The following is a 22,314-nucleotide window of genomic DNA, read 5'->3' as shown; positions in this document are numbered from 1 at the left end:
GGTTTTTTTTGGTTTTTTTTTAAGGTTTCTTTTCATTCCTTTATGCTTCAGAGGGGTGGTTTCCACCTTGAGGAGTACAGACCCTTGGGGATCTGTGGGCTTCACAGGGTTTGTAAAGGATAAATAAAAAAGTAAATCCATCATCTGTGAGTTTCAAAATAAATTGCTGTGCAGGAGCTGTCCCTGCTACTGGAAAAAAAATTAAAAGTACCTGCCTATTCAAATGGCTGAAAACCATTATTATAAAGCCATTTACAGAATAAACTCTTGGGCTTATGCTCTTTCATTTTCCTAAACCCAAGAAACTAGTCGCACACAGCAGTCAGGGAACTGATTCCCCCACCAAACCCCCTCCTTTTGCTTGATTTCCAGATACTTCATGTCCTTGGCTATGGGTCCCTGACGTGTCTCGCCCCCACAGCATCGGTGTGCTCCTAAAATCAGCTCTTCCTACCTCTCAGTTAACCAAACCTCACAAGGGCATTTAATCAATAAATGAAGACAAAATCTGGATTATCACCAGGATTATTACAAAAGCAAGCACTCTTTTCAGGATTACCCCAGTCTGAAAATGCACTTTTTTCTCCTGCCACGCTCTCCATAAATCCCTATATGCCATGGGGACATGTCTAGCTACAGAGTGCATGTGAGGAATGACCAAAATATTCTCCCGGTGCCAAAGGGTGTCTATGAAGAAGAACTGTACTCAATTCTGCTTAGTAAAAACTTCATAAAAACTTATGAGATTACACAGAAGTACCTACATAGGCAGAAAATTAAACACCAGAGTTTGTAATACATCAAAAAGCACACCCACAAGTAGATAGAAGTTAAACCCAGACAAATCCCCAGACAAATGGGAATAATAGAGTATTTTGGGGGGAGGAGTATAGGGGATGTTTTCGCAGCTCCAGTGAATAAGCAGGAGACTCCCACAGAGCCTGGCTACCTTTCTAACCACTACACGTTAGTCAAATCCTGTTATCAAGATCTACATAGCATAAACAGATAAAATAGCACAGCCCATTTGATGCAGACGGTCAGACCAGGTGAGTGACATCCTCCTTCCAGAATGAAACTCAGAGTTTAGAGAGAGCTTGCATAAACCCAAAGTCTAGTTCAAAATGAGCCTGAACCTTTGGGCAGTCTGGGTCCTGCTTTTTTTTTCTTGAAAAAGGTGTTTGCTTTTTTACAAGGCAGTCTTAAAGAAGTTTCCAAAATTATGCAAGACCAGCAGCATGTTGAGTGCCCCCTCTCACACCAGGCATGTCTCTCTTGAAAGGACGGGAGAGGCATGATGGAGGGCAGGCTGGCCACCCTCACGCTGAAGATACTCTCTTCACCTTGCCCACTGGAGATAAACTGCTCCACCGGGTGAAGAAGACCCAACACGTGGAGGTTCCTGAGGTGCATATGGCCATGTGCTGACTAAAGCACCTGTGTGTGCTGTTAACTAAGCTGAACTTGCTGCCATTCTTTTTCAGTTTACGCTGCCACTCTCCAAACCCTCCTGACACATAGATTGGATTAAAATGCAAGCTGTACTAAAGACAGTGTAAATCCTGCATTTTGAAATGCCCCAGGGTATGCATTATTTCTAACCTGCTGCCTCCAGGCAAGCAGAAAACTGGGGCTGGCGCTGAGATGGATTGGAGTGTTAACGAAGGCAGACCCAGCAAATGGGTCCTGGGAGGTAGGGCTGACATTTCTTGGTTTGTAGTCCAGGACAGTGAAGGACCGGCAGGACAGTGAAGAACTGCATATGACCAACCCCGAGAGCAGAAATCAGTCATCTCCCACATGGACACTTGTAGGAATAATCATGACATAGGAAATTATACAGCTGACTAACAAAACCCATGAGGTCTCCTAACATCCCCTAGATAGGGGACTTCAATGGGATTCAGATCATTCTGCTGTGCAGATGCTTTTAAAAATGCCACTCAAGTCTACCTAAGACATAGATACGGCAGAGCCAACACAGGATCAGGTCTCCAAAGCTTGTAAGATTTCCCTGTGTGTAAACTGATGCAAAGCACAGCCCTCTATGCTCACTGACATATCCTTTCCATTATTTACTAAAACCTGCACAAATCATCTCGCCAGTATGTTTACCTATATCAGCTACTCTAGAAGCAAATACAGCACTAAAATAAAACAAATCAAATTATGTTAAAGTGGTGTAGGTGTTCCCAGCTTGAATAGTTATTTAATACTCGACTACAGGGAAAGAAAAACAGTGAAAAATTGCCAGAAATACTGACATCAATCTTCCATTTCAAGAGCAATTGAGAGTGATTCCAAATATAGTTTGCCCTATTAAGAAAACAGCTCTTGGGTAAGAGTGCAAACTATGTCACCATAAGAAGAAAATCAGAAACATATGCTTCTAATGAAAGAAAGAATTTTAAACAAAGTCAGCAATTCATGGCCCTAACAGTAAAGCAAAGCCAAGAGGGGAGAAAATCTCTACGTGCCAACCCCATGCTTTCGAGGTGAAGTTTGGTGGTGAGCTCTGTGCCTGATCTTTCAGTTTCTAGAATGAAAACCAGCCTCATGCCAGCAGCAAGACCCAGCAGGAGAACCCCCAACTTTGTCAGTTGGAGATCACATTCCCCACTCTCTCACACAAGTGACTTTTTGGATTCCCTTGTTCAAGCTCATGGAGAGAGGAGAGGGGACGTGGCCAGTGCCTGGCAGATTCCCTCTCTGCAGGGTGAAGTCTGGCCTCAGCCACAGCAGCCTAAATCAGCAGTAACACCATAAACCAGCCACCATTCCCTCCCACCCGCCCCCAGAGGGAGACGGAACATCCAGTGGGCATCACCCAGAGGTGGCGGAGAGCTATCCCTACGGGAAAGCCAGGATCCTGTGCTGGCTTAGCTATGCCTGAGTTACGAGGGCATGAAGATGGGAGTAACTACCTCTGGAACAGTAAAGCCACACAGATGGGCTATGGCTCTTTTTTTTTTTTAGAGATATTAATTCAGGGGGCACTGGAAACGAGGAAAGGAGGCTGTGCAGCGTGTCTGCTACGTACAAAGCCCTGAGTTCACACTACATGACTGCATACAACCAAGGCCCGCCACCCTCACGGGCGAGCTCAGCTTAGGCTTTCTTTCCACTTTTGCTTTGGGCTGAGATTCTCAAGGGAGCCTCCAAGAGGCACGTAACCAAGTTCAACGACTCTGAATTTTCCTATTGACCAGAATAGCATTAGATCATATTACCCATGTCTATTTGTTAATGACGAGCACTCGTTTACCCATGCTGAATGCCCCATGGCTTGGGCGCGTGTTTTGCACACCATAAATGGCCAGGATGATGCCTCCAAGACATAAACACTGCGGGACATCAGCAGCTACGCTCAACAGCAATTTTCTCACGCACCCAAAAAACACAGAAGGAAAAGTTTCAAACTTCAAAGTTTCAACTTCCCTCCCAACAATCCACTTGTAGTAAATAAAAAAGCAGACAGCCGTCGCTGTTACAGTAACACAGAAGGGAAGGGCTGGCGTTCCTATATAAATGCCAATAAAAGCTGCATTTTTGTGTGTCGGGCCACGTCCATGCATTTGTTGTGATTCACATATGAGAGCATTTAAAAAATAATGAAAAAGCCCTTTCCTCTTTGTTTTCAGTTCAAAATCCCCTGTCATCCCTTCCAAGAGAAAAGTTGTGAACAGCCACCGTTTTCTGTTCTATTTACCAGGTTTACAGCAGACATGGGAATGACCAGATTGCTTTGCTCCAGGGAGATGCTTCTTTACAAAGTGTGTTACGCCAAACACTGCTACTGCATGTGGACTCTTCTGCTTTTGGTGGAGAAAAAAAAAAAGTCTTAAAAAGTTGAAAAACAACTCCACGCTGATACGTATTTTTCAAACAAGTATTTTGGCATGAGTTAACTACTGCACTCAATGCCCGGTCTACCAAGATCTGAATCTGTTCCAGTTGCCTGCAGGGAATGGCTGCTTAGCTGAGACTGTAAAGATATATATGTGTAAGTCCAAAATGGTCCCAGTTTAATCCCTGGGGCGTCAGTCAAGACAGGAGATATCACAAAGGTATGAAGATATTTGAAGCAGCCTGTTATGCTATTTGGTGTGAACCAAACAGATTATATATAGAAATTTTGGACTAATCTCAGAAGGAGTCAGTGCTGGTGGGCAAAGACATACCTGGTACACTTCACTGCTGTGGACTTGTCAGTCTTTTTTGATTCAATATACAGCTGTAATATATATTACATTATTTGTTAAAGCTTCCTACTCATATCTTTTCTTAAAGTTACTGAACAAACTTGCAAGAAAAAGAAATCAATTCTGCTATTTTTATTTTTAAATGCCTTCGAAAAAGGACCTATTGTCTCTAAGAAAGCTTGAATTCACCTATGTCTACTCTCCTGGAAAAAAAAAAAAAGAAGAAAAAAAAAAAGAAGGGGAAGTAAAGGAGGTAATAGCATCCCTGTTTAATGTAATGCTCCATAATTTTAATTTGATAAAGTACCTGGCAAAGTAAAAGCTAGCTGTCACATATCCTTAGGGAAATTATTTCATAGACCGCTTACTAATACAAATTGCTGATATTAAAACTAACTCACAGGCTTCTGCACTTACAGAGATTTAAGAACTGGGCAGTGTAGCCGGATGTCTCTGATAGCCAGAAACACAGAAACATGAATGCAGTCAAGGAAAATGTTAGGCTTTACTCTGAAAACTGATTTGATTAACAGGTTTAAAGTCCTATAGTTGCAGAAGCAAAACCCCCTAGTTTGGCCAATCTTAATTCAGAATAAAAATTATCTATTCTGATTAAGCCAATGCTTTATGAATATAAGGCGCAATTAAAAAAAATAGAATTTCTGATTTTTTTAAAAAATCTGTGTTTAATTTGGAAAAATATTGACATCACCATTTCCTTGGTCAAACTGAGCGCTCGGGCAGCCCACAGACTAAGTGAGTGCCTTGTGTGTCTGTCTTTGCCAAAAGACAAAGTCGGTATGTACAGAATTTTAATTTTTTTTAACACTGTTTTTCTTCACAACTCCTACTGAACACAAACAATGTATTGTATGAGTAAGCATTATAAGAGTGAATCAATATATATTACAGATGACAACTGCAGACTTAGTTGGCCAAATACCAGTTAATTTATGCAGCTGTCAGTTCAGGATATACTTTTTTTAATATATATATATAAAAAGGATATATTTTATATATATATATATATATATATATATATAAACACAGAGGTTACTGGTAGGTTTAACCTGGTGAGTTGGAAGTGGGATAGAACGCAAAAATTTCCCCATTTTATTATGGTCAGAGCCAACCCTCCTCTGTGAAACTCTGGTTGAGGATACCTGGAATCACGACCTTAATGAGACACAAAATACAATTGTGATTCAGCTTCTATAAATGAAAACAGGAGGCAGAAGCTGCCAACAGAGTTGTTTTAAATTCACACATCACAAAAACTTGCCCACTGATAGCCTTACTCGTCTAATTTCACAAAATAGAGGCCAAAAATAAAGCAACTTGTATTCAGAAAGCATTTTAGCATGCAACTAAAAGCAAACAACTGTTTTGGACAAGGAGTGCTCACAAAAACTGTCATTTCTGATAAGATTTCTGTTTCTACTTTCTTGAACTGACATTTTTTGAATACTTGTTTTTCCTCCCTGTACATTCTGTTCCACTTAGAAATGCATATTTGATGATTTCCACAACAAGTGAGATTTGAGCTCAGATGCAGCTGCATACCTTGAGGATGCTCCCAGCTGGCCAGATGAATCCTACCTTGCATTTACTTCTTTCCTTCATCCAGTGCTTCACAAATTATAGCGCTCATTGACCACTCAGATACTCCAGTGCTTTATGAGTTAATGCCATGGTTTCTAATAGCATGAAGGTAAGATAAAGGAATACCCACTGAGATGCTTGGACTGTGCAAGTAAATAACTTAGCCATCATCATAATAGGGTCATTTTGTGGTTAGAAACTGTCTCCCAACATTACATCACAGCAGCTTAATACAAAACACTGAATTCCTCCAGTTAATATCTCAAGATTAAGTTAGAGAAGACAAGCAAAATGCAGTATGTCGATAATATTTTGACAAAGACATCTCCACTTGCTAATGCCATGAGACCTTTACACAGCCTTTTATACTTTTTTCCAAATTAAGAAATTACATTCATGGGAAAAAAACCTTAGTTTTAGACAAAATATTCCAGATTACCAATGAAGAATCTTGTGAGAAAAAATAGAAGAGGAAGTATTTTGCCTAATGAAGCCACCTAGGATGACGGATTCAGCAACTTTTGGGCACCAACACATCCTTGAAGATCTGGGCTGCGAGCACTTGTGAAAATGCTTTCCCAACTACCAAAGGCATGTGCTTGCAGATTAGGTAACTCTCAGCCTTAAACGTGTGGGTGTAACAAAGGCAGACCTTAGGCATGCCAATATAAAGCTGAGTCATTTATCAGACTGTTGGATCTTATTAGAGTCTTTATGCATCTTAACAATTCTTTCCTTTTATGTAACCTACAATGGTGTGTATAATCAGATACATGTACCACTGAAACACAATTGTAGCCATCTTCCTGAGTAATAAATAGTGGAAAGTAGGGTATAGACTCATTCTTCAGCTAGGAGCTCTGAAAGGACACCAGTTTTGTTATTCCAGCTATGCACAGGATGGGGTCCACATAAAACACATGGGGCAGGGAAGCAGGCTTCAGCTGAGGCTGAATACCCCATTCCATTAACTTGAAAGAATCTTAGAGCAACTATTTAGGAAAACAGCTGTTTCTTCCATAACACATTGAATTATCTTCCAAGTCGGAGCTCTGAGCGATGATGTACATTCAACCCCTCTGACCTGCAACCTCCTCCCCACATGGATATGCCATTTTTTGAGTTGAGTCAGGGTATGGGGTGACCTTAAAGGACAACAGTTATGCAAGGGAGGTTTAGTAAAGCATCACACTCCCCAGAAGAGAGGACAGCTGCATTGTCACCCAGCAATTACAGTGAAATGACTTGCACTGTCACCTACTTGAAGGAGCACAACCGTCTGCGTCCGCACGGCACAAAATCAGGCTGCAACGCAGAAATGACGCGCGCCATCACTAAAGCTGTTATGGAGCACACTGCATGTAAATGAAACTGTGTAAGACCAGAGAAGATATAAGGGATTTGTTTGTGTTTACTATTTCAGAGGGGATTTTTCTCTCTCATTTAATGTATTTTAGGATTTTTAAGATGCCTTGATCTGCTTCTCTACATCTGCTTACATCTAATCTAGCATGAAATACAATCTAGACAGTCCTGACTGCAAAGTCTTCCCCTGCAAAGTTTCCAGCACCTCAGTGATCAAAAACGGCGTCATCTTTGTTTCAGGTTTCACATTTTTTTTCACTCACATGAATTCTTTGCAGCAAAATGATTTGCTTAACAAGAAGTCAAGGGCTAGTGCCAAGGCAGAGCTGTCCTGTGCCATACCCACATATATAGGGTCAGATTCACTTTTGCCTGAAACCCGAGAAGGGCAATTCATCCAGTCTGCATCCCTTTGATTCAGGAGATGATCTCATGGTCTAAAGCTGATGTCAGCCTCCAGGCATGCCCAACTGTCCCCCTACCCTGATGCCTTTTGCAGCTTCTGGCTCCTCTCCATGCCTAGCCTGCCTCCCTAGCAGGGACACCCACAACAGTGCCCTCCACTGAGGGCAGGCACTGAGGTCCCACCAGGCATCTGGGTCAGCCCAGCAGATACATGGGGGCAATGGTGAAGCATATCCATGTGGGATGACAACAAATATATCCTTGGAAGGGCCCTGCTCTTCCACCACTGACATCAACATCATTAATGGTACCACTGGGTATCACCCCCTTACTGGTGGCTGCATGCCTGGGCACCCTCAGGGCTGCAGGACCCCACTGGGTAGCCAGCTTTTGAGATGCCCTGGATTTGCAGTTGGCGAGGCTTGGAGCACGGCCACGCAGGGAGGGCAGCATCAGCCTTCTGTCACCCCAGCGCAACTGCAATGGCATGAGCAAGCCAGGTTTTAACAAGTAAATCTACATAAAAGCTTTCTCTGAAAGTGATTACTTAATATAACAACCAGCTGTCTCTTCAATTCTTGCTGAGGCAGCCTATCTTCTCACCATTATTCACAGAGGGGAAAAAAAAAAGGAAATAAAAAACCAGCAAGCCTGTTTTGTCTATAGGGTAAGTAAAGCTTCAGAGAAATAACGTTACCTGACAGACACCAAATGCTTTTTTCATTTTTTCCTTTCCTAACCATCCCATTCATTTCTTTACTGGGAAAAAGAGTTCTTACTGCTGGGGTGTAAAGAGGTAATTAGTCATTTAACACCTTAAACCCCAGTCCCACAGCTTTTTGTACACCAGCTACACAATCTAATTACCATCACTTTTATGTTGGCACTTACCAACACAAGATCTGAGTGTCTCCAGTTCAGCTGGCCCTGTGCTCCAGCTGCATGGCCTCGCACAGAAAACAGTTACCATAGGAGAGCATGAGTGGGCACCAGCAGAGACTCCAGACTGGGAAACTGGAGTATGGGACCATCGGAGTCTGCAAGGGCTGTATTTTTTTGACCCAGAGACAGCCATGGCTTGAATAGATGGGTCTGTCCCACAGAGTCATTCACGAACGTTCATCTGAATTAATTAAATGCCTGAATTTATGTTAGGGCACATTAAATGTCTGCATGGCCAATTTTATTCAGAATTAATGTAGCCTTTGATTCCAAGTTAAATTGCACAGAAGAGTTTAATAAGAAGGAACTAATGGGTTTCAAAACTAAATTTGGATTCATCTTCCTAGAGGCTATCGAGTTAGCCCCGGAGGGATGAGGTCTTACAGAGGCAAGAAGATGGGACAGAGCAGGGTTACGGGAAGTTTGGCAATGGGCTATTGAAAAGGAGCAAAAAGGTAGAAAATTTTAAACTACTTTTTTAGTCTCCATGTAAATCTTGAGAAAGGGTGATTTTTCTACATTTGTTATGGAGGGTGTCCTGTTCAGTGTTGGGAATGGCACTACCTCGGAGGATGGAGCAAGAGGCCCCTTTGGCCATTGTGTGATTTATGGGAGAGCAGGAACGCCCACACTTCCACCCACTTCAGGAAAATTTTTCATTGCTGTTTTCTGTTTACTTTTGAAATAGGTCCAGCCCTGATTCCCCAGACTTTGCAGGAGGATGCTTCCCTGACTCCCTCTCTGCTCGTTGTTATAGCAGCAGCTCCTGCCTTTAGGTACAGGCACACAAGGGGTGAGGCAGCCGCCTGGGCATGAATCACTGCCCGAACACCCAGTCCCCCTCACCTTCTGAGGAAACGGGAATGGAAACCACCAGCAGAATTTTAGCTGACCTGCTAGAAACAGTTCAATCGTGCTGTTTAACCGCAAAAAAGACTTCAGTCCGCAATTAGGCATGGCTCTGATTTCTAATAAGGAATTTAATGGTGCCTTTCCCAGAGGATCTCAGAGAGTAAAGAGGAGGGGGTGAGGGTTGGGGATACGTAAATAATTTAGAAATAATTTTTTAAATCCCTGTTCAGCAGGAACTAGGTAAAGGAGAGTATGATTTGCTATCTAGACAGTATTTGCTTAACAGAAGACTTATTTGTGCACATTACTGCTATTAAGTCATCAATACACCTGAGTGCAGGGCTGCACACAGCTTATTGTCCCTCCCCTTGCTTTGCTCCACTCACCACTGGATCTGTATGATTGTTCAGGTATTGCCCAGGCAGCTAGAAAGTTTCTTGTGATAAACAGTGGTGAAGAAAGGGAAAGGGAAAGGGAAAGGGAAAGGGAAAGGGAAAGGGAAAGGGAAAGGGAAAGGGAAAGGGAAAGGGAAAGGGAAAGGGAAAGGGAAAGGGAAAGGGAAAGGGAAAGGGAAAGGGAAAGGGAAAGGGAAAGGAAAGGAAAGGAAAGGAAAGGAAAAACCAAATCAGGCATATTTTTCTCTTTCTGACTCTTACAAGGTTGTGGGGTTTTTTCTATTTAACTAGACCCTCAGCCGGGTGCTTCTCTGCAGTCCAACTCTTCGCACCACCTACTGCCTTCAGGAACCCGTCTAACAGATGATTCATCTTTCAGCGTGTTCACACCTGCACAATTACCATAAGCAGAAGAAATTTCCTCTATTCTGCCGCAAACAATGGAAAGGATTGCATTTACCTTTCTGCTCAAAACCAAAAACCGGTTCCTTTCAGAACAGGTTATGAAACTGCCCACATCTCAGGTGGGCAGAAGTTTGTGTCACACGAAGGTGACCATGTGCTGTCATTCCCCACAGCCAGTTAGTTAACAGAGCTGCAACAGTTTGGTTCTAGAGATCCCATTATCTTCCTCAGATTCTAAACAATAGCATGTTTTCCACTGCAAAAGAAATAACTTTAAAAACCTAAAAATGATGCCGTTCATCTTGTCACCTGCTTTTGTGATCAGACGTAATACTTTGCCCTGTGTCCAGCTACAGGCAGCCAGCACACAATTAGACAAAACAGCAACCCTGTGCACCAGTGCATCATCTGGGCACCAAGCGAAGACATTAAGGAAACCCCCCTCCTGATGCAGTGCCAAACACAGGCGCCTAGTGGGACCTTCCCCCTGCTCTGAAGCATCCCTTTAAGCATGAGCTCAGCAAGGTGAACTCAACCTACTCACCAATTTCACTGGAACAAATAACCATCTAAAATTAGCCACATACTTAAAACACTTTGTCAGGCTCAGGCTCCTGGATTAACTGCAAACTTAGTCTCTCCCAGCACTGCAGTCGACAACGAGCTCCTTCTCACTCCATCCCCACCCATCCGAGTCTTTGGGGAATGTTGCCATGGATTTCCACGGGACACAAAAGAGTCCATATTGGAAGAACCCTGTTAAGGTTGCTGGCGTAAATATTGACTTAACGGCTCTTCCGCCTTTTTTCTTTTTTAAGAACAGATTTGTTGGCCATGGCTGGAAAAATAAAATGATGGAGTATGCATGATTCACTCTGGCACTCACACAAACATGCAGATCAGTTGGCTGGCAGCTCGCTCCTCTGTTAGCAGAACATCGCTTCTAAAATGTGTCATTTTGTTTTGGCAGCAAGAGTGTCCAAGCCCACAGACAGAGAGAAAATCTCCCACCTTCCATGTACTTCACATAGGGACCACTGACCTTTCCCAACACGGAACATTGGAATAACACTTCCAACATGCAGAAGGACTGGCAGGATGCTGCAATTGTTTCACACTAAAAGCCCAGCCCAGACACCTCCCTTCTTGCACCCGCTCCCTGGGTCTGCTGGCAGGAGAAGGGACTGCAACACAAACTGCAGGTAAAACTTTTTATCCGAAGGTCTTTTGACTAAAGGCTGCTTCACAGACAATAAATATTGAGACAGACAATAAATATTGAGACAGACGACAAATACTGTAACAGAAGGTCACACGGGAAGTCCGCAGCAGAAGTGAGAGGGCACCCAAAGGTCACTGGATTCAAGCTTTCAGCACCAGGTTCTACATCCTATAGTGCTCCATGCACAGGCTTTTAATCTTGAATTTAAAAAACATTATCTAAAATATGACTTTAACACACGACATCATTCAAACCCTTTTCCATATTGATTCTGCCAGATCTGGATGATTTGGCAGGGCTGGCAAGGGGACAAACCTCCACCAGGGCAGCCTGAGGGTACAAAGTATATGTGGTGCTTGTGTGTACCAGTCTTGGACACAGCCAGCACAATCTCTGACTGTCCCTAAAAACCCACTGACCACACAGAGGGGCACGAGCAGCTCACCTGAGAGCTGGCAGAGGCTCCATGGAGTAGATTCAGGATTGCCCCCTAGACCCCTGTTTGACACATAACTGGAGAACTCAGGAAGAGTCGCATTTCCCAGCGCTCGGCAGATGTCTGCCAGAAAGCAAGCACCTCATCTGGAGGAGGACAAAAATATAATGATCAAATATAGGAGGAGAAAGCCCAGTGTCAGACAGGAGAACCTTCTCCAAAGGATCACAAGGAGTGTGCCTGCATTTCAGCTAGGCATGGTGTCCTCTGGGGCTGTTATCCTGTCAGAGTTTAAACACCACCCGAAGGCATAATGCAAAACCAGATGGGCAGACCAGGATCAACACACATGCATGTTTATATTTGCTTTGGATCCATCCTCTGTGACTCTGCACCTTCCTTTCAGTGAACAGGGACCAATTGCTCCTGCCAGGCAGCCTCTGCACACATCCCCTTCAGAAGTGGCAGCTCAGTGCATAGCCTGTCAAGGCTGTGGCACCTCAGCCATGTAGGGCAGCCCAGGGCTCTGGCAGCCTACCCACTAATTAGACAACACACAAACTAGCCAGCCCCACTCATATTAAGCTACCAGGAACAGAAGCAAGGACACTTAAATACCTTTTGAGCTTAGCAACAGCTGTTCAGGATCCACCCTGCCTCCCTTAAACCTATTTTTACTGACAGATTTTGAAGCAGAGAATTCACTGAACAGAGAAACGGGCTGATACCCCCTCTCCTCAATTGTAGGCACACCCACTTTGTTGTTTTCTAAGTGTTTCTGTGGTGGCACATACAAATTCAATACTGTGTCCACTAGTAAAGATGTTTATTTTCAAAATAAATACAATTACATGCGAAGTCTGTATTAGCAACAGCCAAGTAGAAGACATCAGGAGATAAAAAAAGGAAAAATTCCTCTTAAGGTCCTAATGTGCATACGACAAGAGACCAAGCAGATCGAATTGTATGAAATTAAGGAATTTTCTACCCACTCACTCTCCTGCCCTTGCAGCTGGAATAGCACAGCCCGGGTGCTGCCTCCGGGATTCTCAGGAAATTTTTTGCAGGGAACAGAAACATTTCACAACACAGAAGCATAAAAATAGCCTGAATGATTTCTCTGCTCTACTAGCTTAGGGTCAAGGCTGATGCAAGGCAATCCTTAGTGCACGCCAATATTGCTGCTCTTCTACCCAATAGATGAGTATCAGGGGCCAAACCCCTGCAGACAAAGACTGTTTCAAGTTGCCAGGTACATTATTATCCGATGATGGAGATGGCAACTGTTGAGCCTTATGACAGGTTCTCAGTAACACTGCACAGCAAGCCAACGTGCGGTATTTGTCACTGGGCTTACATTGTGCAGGCCTGACATGGGTCTGGCAATGGGAAGGCACCTGCAACAAATGCTTGTAGCTGTTTGGAGTCCCACTTTTGTTCCTCCACTGAAAAGGATCCCCTCTGTCTACTGAGATGGAGGAGTTTGCCCTTGAACCTGCTATTTTGGCTTGGTTGTATGAGCATTTAGTTCAGAAGTACCTAGTTTTAAAGATTTAGGATCAGTTTTGTCATATGGTGCCCAGATAATCTGCCATCAGCTTCTACATGACCAGGAGCTGAGTCAAGGAGTCCCACTAGCAACAGCAGTGCAGCAGGAATCAAAGTGCCCCAGTCCAACATACGCTTCTACATAATTGTACTGCCTTCAAATCAATGAGAAGAGAAGGTACTTTTAAAAGTTGAAAAAAAGTTACATGGACCAATCATAAAGTGATCAATCTCTTTCCATTTCCTAGGAAGAAAGTTGAGGGTGATGAGTTCAGATCCAAGCGTCTCAAGTCAGGTGAGATGAATCCCACCTTCAGGGCATAAGACAAGGAAGAGGTAAGCATCAAGCCTTTAATGACTACACTGAATTAATAGCAGTTGTGAGCTGACTTTCTTATCCAGCTGTGGTCAGGAAAAGATACACACTGCGGACAACTCTGATAAAATAAAAGTTGCCTTGGAAAATCACTTCCAGAAGTGGCAGAGGTGCCTCTCCGTAGTACAGGTACTACCGTCTCCTAAAACAATCCACAGTATGCCATAGAGCAATTAGTATTAGACTGTTCTAAGCGTGTGGGAATGACAAGCCTGCTGTTGCTCTCCTCAAAGCCAGCGACCCAGCCACTGACATCATTAGTGGATAAGGTCTTTTTATGGCATCACAGGCTTTACTCCAGCCTAATTCCTCTTCTTTCCCACTTCGCAGTCATCTAGCTGCATTAATACAAAAGAAAACCAGAGCATTTCTCAAAACATTTTCATCATCATTTAAACTTGAGTCATTTTGTCTGCCTGTGATGGGCTGAACAACCTGTCAGTCACACTTGTCAATCACTGTTCCTGCTCCTTAAATGGAAGCGTCCACTTGAAGCAAAGAAGCAGAAATGAAGGTCTGATACTTACTTTCTCAGGACTGCAATTTCATTCTCTATGCTGCTTTCCTTTCCCTTCAGTGCCTTCTTGGGAATGCACTTGACTGCAAAGAGTTTCCCACTCGCTCTCTCTTCAGCCAAAACAACCTCAGAGAATGCACCCCTGCAAGAAGAAAAGAAAAACCCTGGTTTTAAGTGGTGCCTTTTCTTTGGAAGCTGTTAACTGAAACACAGCCATTGAATATAGTTCTTCTGGTGTCTTTTGAAAGCTGCTCTTCCTAATTGCAGCAATGGCATTACAAGCACCTTTCTCCACCATTACAAACACATGCAGACTGCCACATTCACTCAAAACATTAAAGGCTTACCAAATACAACAATTTTACTAAAGAACCATAGTCCAGCAGAAAGATAAGTAAAGCCTGAAAATCAGAAAGTACCATTTCTGCCCAGAGAAGCATGGACCATAGTCCGGCTGCCGATTTGATGATGTACTTTCTCCCTTCCTGAGGTTTTTGGAGGTTTAATTCACATAGCAGCATGAATTAGTCCCTAGGACTTAAGTGACGCACCAGCACCATGAGTGCTCCCGGTTCCTCGGTGACCACAAGAGGTCAGGACCTCTGCTTCAGTCCTCCCCTGCAGCCCAGAGCATCTCCTCACCCTTGGGTCAACTCTGACTCAGACGGGGAAGCAGCGTCAGAATTTCTCTATGTACACAGACTTACTCCACAACACGAACTGCTGTGTGTAATCGTTAAAGGCAAAGAATCAGATTAAATCACAAGTCTAAACATCGGCCTTAATAGCAGCCTCCCTACAGTTACCCCAGAGAGGATTACATAAATGAAGAAACTTTATCACAGCAGCCAGTCACTAATTGCCAAGAGTGGGCAGTGCCTCTCCTTCATTAGGTTATTCCATAACAGTGTGTTAGTTCTTGCACTCTCATGGCTTCCTCCAAAGCATCTGGACCCGACTGAGAAGAAGCCAGGAAAGCATTACACTCAGTACTATATACACTGCTTTTCTGTTCTCACACTTTTTTTCTGAGCACTTGCACATCATTCAGACACTGTTGGTCTGGACTGACCTTTACTGCGTCACAGTAGGACCATTCTTGTGTTCTGGTGCTCACTATGGTTTAGCAGCGAGGTACTGGGCAAGGCAGGGCATCGGCCTGATGAGGAACAGCAAATCTTTGCTCCTATTCACCGAAACTCCTGCTGAAGCACCTGCTTCATCCAAGAGCCATCAGAGCCAAGGACTTGTCTAACCAGATTACGACTGAAGGATCCACCAGCCAAAGTTTCATATTTTATTTTTACAAAACAAGAAGAGGCAGGATGCTTTCCTTTAGTGGTTCCCCCCCGTCAGTAAATTATTCTGCTTTTCTACATAGCTCTCCATGCAAAATGCTCAGGAGCTTACTGAGCAAAGCCAACCACACTCCAGCCTGCTCTTAAAACGTTAATGTTTGATCACAGCCAAATGTGGCTACCACCAACTTTCTCTGACTTTCATCCCCCACAACTGCTGCTTATCTAGATGTTTGCAGATAAACAGAAGTGTTTCCTTCCCCGGCCAGGCTCTTCCTTTTTAAGTCAAGCACTTTGACGACACAATCGAGCGGCTGTGACCTCACCAACAGTTCCTGAGTTGCAAAATGACTGAATGAATCATTAAGCCTAAGGATAAATGGATAAGCAAAAAGAATAGGCTGCTGCTTTGGAAAGAAAGCACCTGTTTACCCAGAAATGCTTTTGTAACCAGCAGCAACAGGGAAATGGTGACAGGAAATTTAGGAAAAGAGACTTTTGCAAACTGTTACGGTGGATGTTTGATCCTTTTTTTACATGTGGCAGCGACTCTCTGAATGTTTTGCCTCATTTTTGCCAAAGACAGGCTCTGACCACATTTACGCCACTCTAAGTACAGGAACAACTCACTGTTTTCTGCTTTGTGTATAATCTACTGTGTCATGTCAAAGCATCACAGGCCTAAGCCCACACAACTGATCCTAATGGCTTGCGCAATCAAGCCACCCAAATAGTTTTAAAAATTGCTTTAAAAGACCTGTTCTTTGCTTTCCTATTAGCAGCAATCAGAACCATTCAAGTCACCAAATGGGGGTTTCGTCCCAACTCTCATGCTTGGGACAGCCAGACCAGAAATGCAATAAAACCCTTTTACTAGAAGGGTCTAAGACCTCTCAGTGCTCATCAGCTTCAGCTGCAGACCAGGGTGCTCAGAAACTCACAGGACCACTCCCAGCTAGATTTCAGGACCCCCTGAAGCCCCATCTGCTTAAGCTTTCAACATTGCACCCCTCTCCAGCTGTGTCTTGAAGAAGCCTTTTGCCTTCAGTTAAATGCTGTTAAAAGCAGTGTATTCATAGCGGTCAGCCGCTGATCACACAGCTCTCCCAGTGTTTATGATGTTATAAAAACACAGACAGCTCCCATCCCAGTCTGGATTTCCTTGCTGTTCTCAGACAACAAAATAAAGGAAACCCCTTTATATCCCTCTGCTCAGCAAAGCCAGCTTTGGGAAACTCCTCTATTTCAGCTGGCCTCACCATTTTGCTGGATTTCTTTCTCCACTTACCAGGAGAGCCAAGGGGTTCAATGGTTGGAACCAGCCGCTGTGAATTTGAACGATTTTTTCTCGGGAGCTCCAAGATACTCATAGAAACCAACTCCATATCTCCTTAACAACCTTCCTCATTACAGCACAAAATAAGATGAACCTCAGATAAAGCATCTGCTCACATGTCACCCTGGGCACTGACAGGGTGCTTTTTTACATCGAGTTTTATATGAGGCCATGGCATGAAATTGCTGGTGCTGGGAAAAGCCCCCAGGCAACAGCGGGGGGAGCGCTGGGTGGATCTGCGGGGAAGGCAGGAGGGAGATGCGAGGTGGTCTGCACGATCCTGCACACTATATATGCTCCTGTGTTCACAGAGCAAGGGAGGTGGAGAAAAGCAACAAGTCAATGGGCAAAAGAAAGATAAGTGCTGGAAGGAAACAGAAGGGAGGGGGCAGATGCAGACAGGGATAAAAGAGTTAGACACAGACTGAGAGGAACAAACAGTATAGGGCAAGGAGAAAGAAATGGTAGCAAGGAGCATCAGCAAGGAAAAAACAGCAAACACACTCCTGGAGCCAGGGGACAGTCAGAAATAATAGTGAATAGATGGGCAAGCAATTATCAGAATTTCAAACACACAGCTGAGTTCACCTACCCTTAACGATCCAGTCCAGCCCAGCCCCCACTAAAACCCTCTTGACTCACACATGAATAGATAAATACCAGAGAGAAAGTCAGAAAGACAAGGCTGCTCATTTTCTTGCTAACAGCAATATATCCTACAGCAAATTCTCTGCCTCCTCAAAAAAGTTCCCCAGAACCGCCAACTTGGCAGGCTTGCTAAAGAAGATTTTGTTTTCCCAAAGAATTAATGCAGCCTTTAAAATCAAGACATTAATGAAGGAAGCAATTTGCCTCTGTGAATTTATTACAATTATTTATTGAGGGTTAAAAATCAATTGTGTACAAAGTTCTATAAAGATGTTTGGTTTTGGAAAATGTTGCGTTTTACTCCCTCAAAGAGACAGGACTTTTTGTGAAAAGGACGTGGCTTCCATTAAGCATCACCAAGCGGTGTTTTGTGATAAAAAGAAAAAAAAAATTATACAGGAGATGTTGGACAACCAGAATGCTACATGTCTGCAGCTCAGACAGGGTTCCGGATTAAAACCCCACCTCTCCTGGGAGGTACCGCATGGTCTCTGTAATGACATGATGTTCCCAAGACCTGCCATTTGCAACCTATATGCCAGGATCTCCATGGTCACCGCACTGAGCCCGAAAAAGATTCAGAAACACCTTGGTCAATCTTGTATTTTTAATCATGAGGTTTTATCTGAAATTTTGTGCATGGAAAAACACAATTTCTGTGAAGGGGATGAGTAAACAGGGATATTTTTTATTCTGTGAAATACTGAGGAAGGTGTTTACTCTGGGAAAATAATTGTGGCAGTTTTATTCTCCCTCCCCTCCTAGAAAATACAGTCCAAAAAGTATTTTTCACCCTCTGATACAGACTTAAAAAAAAATAAAATCGGGAGAAGGGGTTAGTTGACTAAAAGTTATGATTATAGAGGTGTCTGCAATGGTTAGGATGTCCCATTCCCTTCAGCTGGGAAAGAGGTAATTGCAACCCTTCCAGTGCGTTTGGGGACCCAGCCTTCCCCTGCCTGAAGAGGGGCTTCAAAACACTTCAGAAGCTTTCCTTGTCCCACCTGGAGATTATAGCAAACAAATAAAAGAAGCATCATGGCTTTGAGGAAGTAGGACAGCAGTGGAAATGGGTAAATGAGAAACTTCTGCAAAACTAAACCACCTTTAGCTGCTGCAATATGTGTGTGGCAACAACCTATTTTTGAAAGTTTTGACCATATTATCATTTACCCTAGAGGATCGACTCTTTTCAGACTTCTAATTAAGGCGTGGAATAATTTTATGATCTAGATCATTTTTATATGCATTAGGAATGACGTGAGAGTGAAAAAGAGGGGATAAATGACAAGTGACACTGAGATAATGGCAAATTCTAGAGCGTGGTTGAGATGTTCTGACTCCTCACCCCTTTGCATGCTTCTGGAACATGCAGTGTCCTATAAGATGCCAATCTTTTATAGTTTTAATTAGCTTAACTTACTTCTCATCCAGTTATTTTCTTTAATGTAGATTTAAATATTAGGATTTCAAGACTGACAATGGAATACGAACAGCATTCATACCCAAACAGACCGGATTTCCTATTGGAAAACAAGGGCTGCAAGGCTAGGCTGTCAGGCAGATTAAAGTGCAATAAAGGACAAATAACTTTTTCCTTCATCTGTTTGAACTATAATTTAATATGAAAACTTAATTCTGAAATGCAGTGGACAACATATACTGTGACAGCAAATCTGTTCTCATTCATCAAAAAAATTGCTGTCACAAAAATACTGATGAAACGAAGGCAAAGAGTTCATGGAGGGGTAAAACTTAATTTTTCCATTTGCAGAGACCTCCACATTAAGCAGTTTTCCACTGCATTAGCAGGTGCTCTGTCATACTAAATCAACAGACATAGGCAGGAAACATTTCACATCTTTGGGCTATGTATAGCTAATTATCTTAATTACGATACAGTTGGCTTTCTGTGTGTACTTTGACCCAACCAAACCATGGGGGGTGGGGGGGGGTGGGGGGTGGGGGGAATAGTGAAAACTCATCGTTTGAAAAATATACCATGTCCACAGTGAGGAACACTCTGAGATGGGGGACCAACTCAGTCAGAGGAAGACTGACCAAATCAAAGAAGGTCATTTCTGTAGCGTGGCTTCAGCAACCACACACAAATTCTGCTCCTTGACTCCCCAAACAAAAGTGACTTTGAACCACACCACAAACAGAGGCAGGTATGTAAGAAAAAAATTATCTTGTCTGGTATTTTCACAGCTTTTCCCATGGGTCTCAAGGAGTTAACTGTGGGATGAGCTCAGGCTCTGTGTAACCAGCACATACCAGCAAGATTCTGGTCCTGCAGACTATTTTTCTACTAAACCATTTTCCTGCACAAGTCATGTTCTATTTACTTTTTTCATTAAATATTCTACCTAGTCATTTCTGTATACACATCCTCACTCTCCCAAATTCCAGGCACATCCCAACATCAACCCAAACTAAGGCTGGAAATAAAGTTTTTCCCTTTATTTGTAACAAAGTCATGTCCATGGATGTCTTGACCGCTGTGTGAAAATGAATTTACAATGAAATTTTCAACAGCTCAGTGATGCCTGAATGCAAAGTTAACAAAACCAAAGCATTTTACTCAGTCAGGAGCAAAGGAGAAGGATTTCAGCACTGTGTTACATGTGGTACAGAAGTTAACTACCCCTACCCATTCCCAAGAACTGAATATAAATTTATGGGAAAAGAAACACACTGCCTAATCTGTTTGCAGCCATCTATTCTTTAGAGGAAAAAAGGTTTTTCTAGCTATTTTCATTCATCAAACACAGAGCCCCAACCCTGCAGTCCCTTCTATGGCAATGCTTCCTCTGCCTGGGCAAGAGCAGAGCAACCAGGACCGCTGCATTAACACCGGTATTTTTAGCCTCACTGCTCATTTAACTTGCTCTAAGCCACCCAGCCACAACTGAAAATGCCGTTTTCTACCTTGGGGCCTGTAACCAGGCATGGCCCTGCCCCAGGGTGTGTCTGACCCTGGTCCCCCTCCCCAGGCCTGATCCTGATCCCCACCCACAGTGATGTGCCCCCTCCCCACCGAGATGCCTGATGCCTGGGTCTAGGGCTGATATTGCACATTTCAGATGAGGAACCGCACTTCCAACTGTGCCCAAACGCTACTGCTATAGCCCGATGGACACTCAAACAACAACAGCAAGGGGCAAAAATACTCTTTGCTGGGTGTTCCTGTAGCAATAAGCTCCTTTCTGGACCACTGGCATGTTTCTCTGTGCCCTGGAGCCACCGCCCCATGCCCATATCCTCAGCATTTTGTCCAGACTAGAAGGTACATTAAAATCATTGGGATCTTCCAACATGCAGCTGCTTCCCCACAGTGTGAGAGGAGCTGGGAATCACCATGCCCAGGGATGGGCAGCACATCCCCAACTCCAGAATTCATCTTTCCAGACACTTTGCTGCTCCCCCTCTAACACAATTTTTTGGAGAGAATAACCATAGGAATACACAGATCTCTGCCGGGATTTATGGCCATGACCGTAACAGGGACACCCAGCAATATGCTGCAGGTAGCACTTCTTCTTTTCTCTCCTTGTAAACCAGTTCGGTTTTCTCCCACCATTACAGGGCGACTGGCTGGGATAGAATGAGCAGCATCAAGCTTTCATCTTGCATAGTCACCAAAAGTGTTTGGATTTGTGTCCCATTTTGGGGGGATAGTATTATCTACAATTACAACAGCAGTTTAGTGTTTTGACAGTTTTTGTCACCAGAGTCAGCTACAAGAATTTAAATGCCAATTTGAGGTTAATAGTTTCCTCTGGTTTAGCTACTCAATATTTTATACTCTCGGGGGGTGGGGGTGGGGTGGTGGGTGGGGAACCACCAAACCAAAACCCCCTGGAATTAAGATTGAAAATCCACGTCAACTACTTAAAGGAAAGCTATTTAGAGGAGAGAGACTTCTATAAAGCCAGAAAACTCCAATTTAAAGTTGCATGCTGTAAAGCATGAATTTATGACAATATTACCTTCACACCCCTGCCTCTTCTCCTGGACCACCTTCACCAGGACACAACCATCTCCTTCATGAGTGACAATCATTTTCACCCAAGGAAACATTGTTGGAAACCATTTAATCATTCTGTAGTTGAAATCAGTTTACTCCAGGATGAATTTCAAGCTCACAGCAGGGCATGGCACACAGCAGCGGCACCGCTTGTCACTGAGAAACTCCCTTCCCTTCCTTCAAACGTGATGTGGTGAAGCATCAGCGAAGGTGCTGCACTGCTCCCTTGCACCCTGAGCACTTGTCCCTGCACACCACCACCACCACCGAGCTGGCTCAGCTCCTGCTCTGACAACCAGCAGGGAAATGCCAATTTGAGACAGACCTGCGTTTCAACGCAGGCGAGAGCACAGAGCACTGCTGGGATGGCTTCCAGCCATGCAGATGGGCAATCCCACGGTGCTTGGGGCACTCCAGCTCATACATCAGCAGGGTGAATACATCAGCAGGGTGAAAGCACCGGAGCACATGGCCAAGGAGACTCCCAGGCAAGAAAAGCCATTACATGCAGAGCAGAGTGAGGCATGCAGGCTTCAGTGGCATAAAACTTAAGAGTCAAAGAGGAATAAACCACATAAAACACAGAAATTGAACCAAAAAGAAAAGTTGCTGCAGAATCTCCTCCCTTTCTGAGTTGAACTAATTTGTTTTAGTTGCCTGGTGTATGTTAATTTAATAGGATGCTATGCAGTCTGTTCTGAGACAGTGATGCATGGATACTAAAAAGGGAAAGCA

The 22,314-nt window shown here is 43.6% G+C and overlaps 1 protein-coding gene across 3 annotated transcripts in view; it reads right to left on the bottom strand.

Annotated features, from left to right (window-relative positions):
* The window catches only part of CAMK1D (calcium/calmodulin dependent protein kinase ID), a 227,516-nt gene that overhangs the window by 114,086 nt on the left and 91,116 nt on the right, over positions 1 to 22,314 (bottom strand). For all 3 annotated transcript variants that reach the window (XM_040595505.1, XM_040595506.1, XM_040595507.1), the window contains exon 2: positions 14,278 to 14,409. In XM_040595505.1, coding sequence (XP_040451439.1) covers positions 14,278 to 14,409 — 132 coding nt within the window. The remainder of the gene's footprint in view (positions 1 to 14,277; positions 14,410 to 22,314) is intronic.

This window comes from Falco naumanni, chromosome 5 (genome assembly GCF_017639655.2).
Source record: "Falco naumanni isolate bFalNau1 chromosome 5, bFalNau1.pat, whole genome shotgun sequence".
Lineage (NCBI taxonomy): Eukaryota > Metazoa > Chordata > Aves > Falconiformes > Falconidae > Falco > Falco naumanni.
This window is presented reverse-complemented; position numbering and strand designations above follow the sequence as displayed.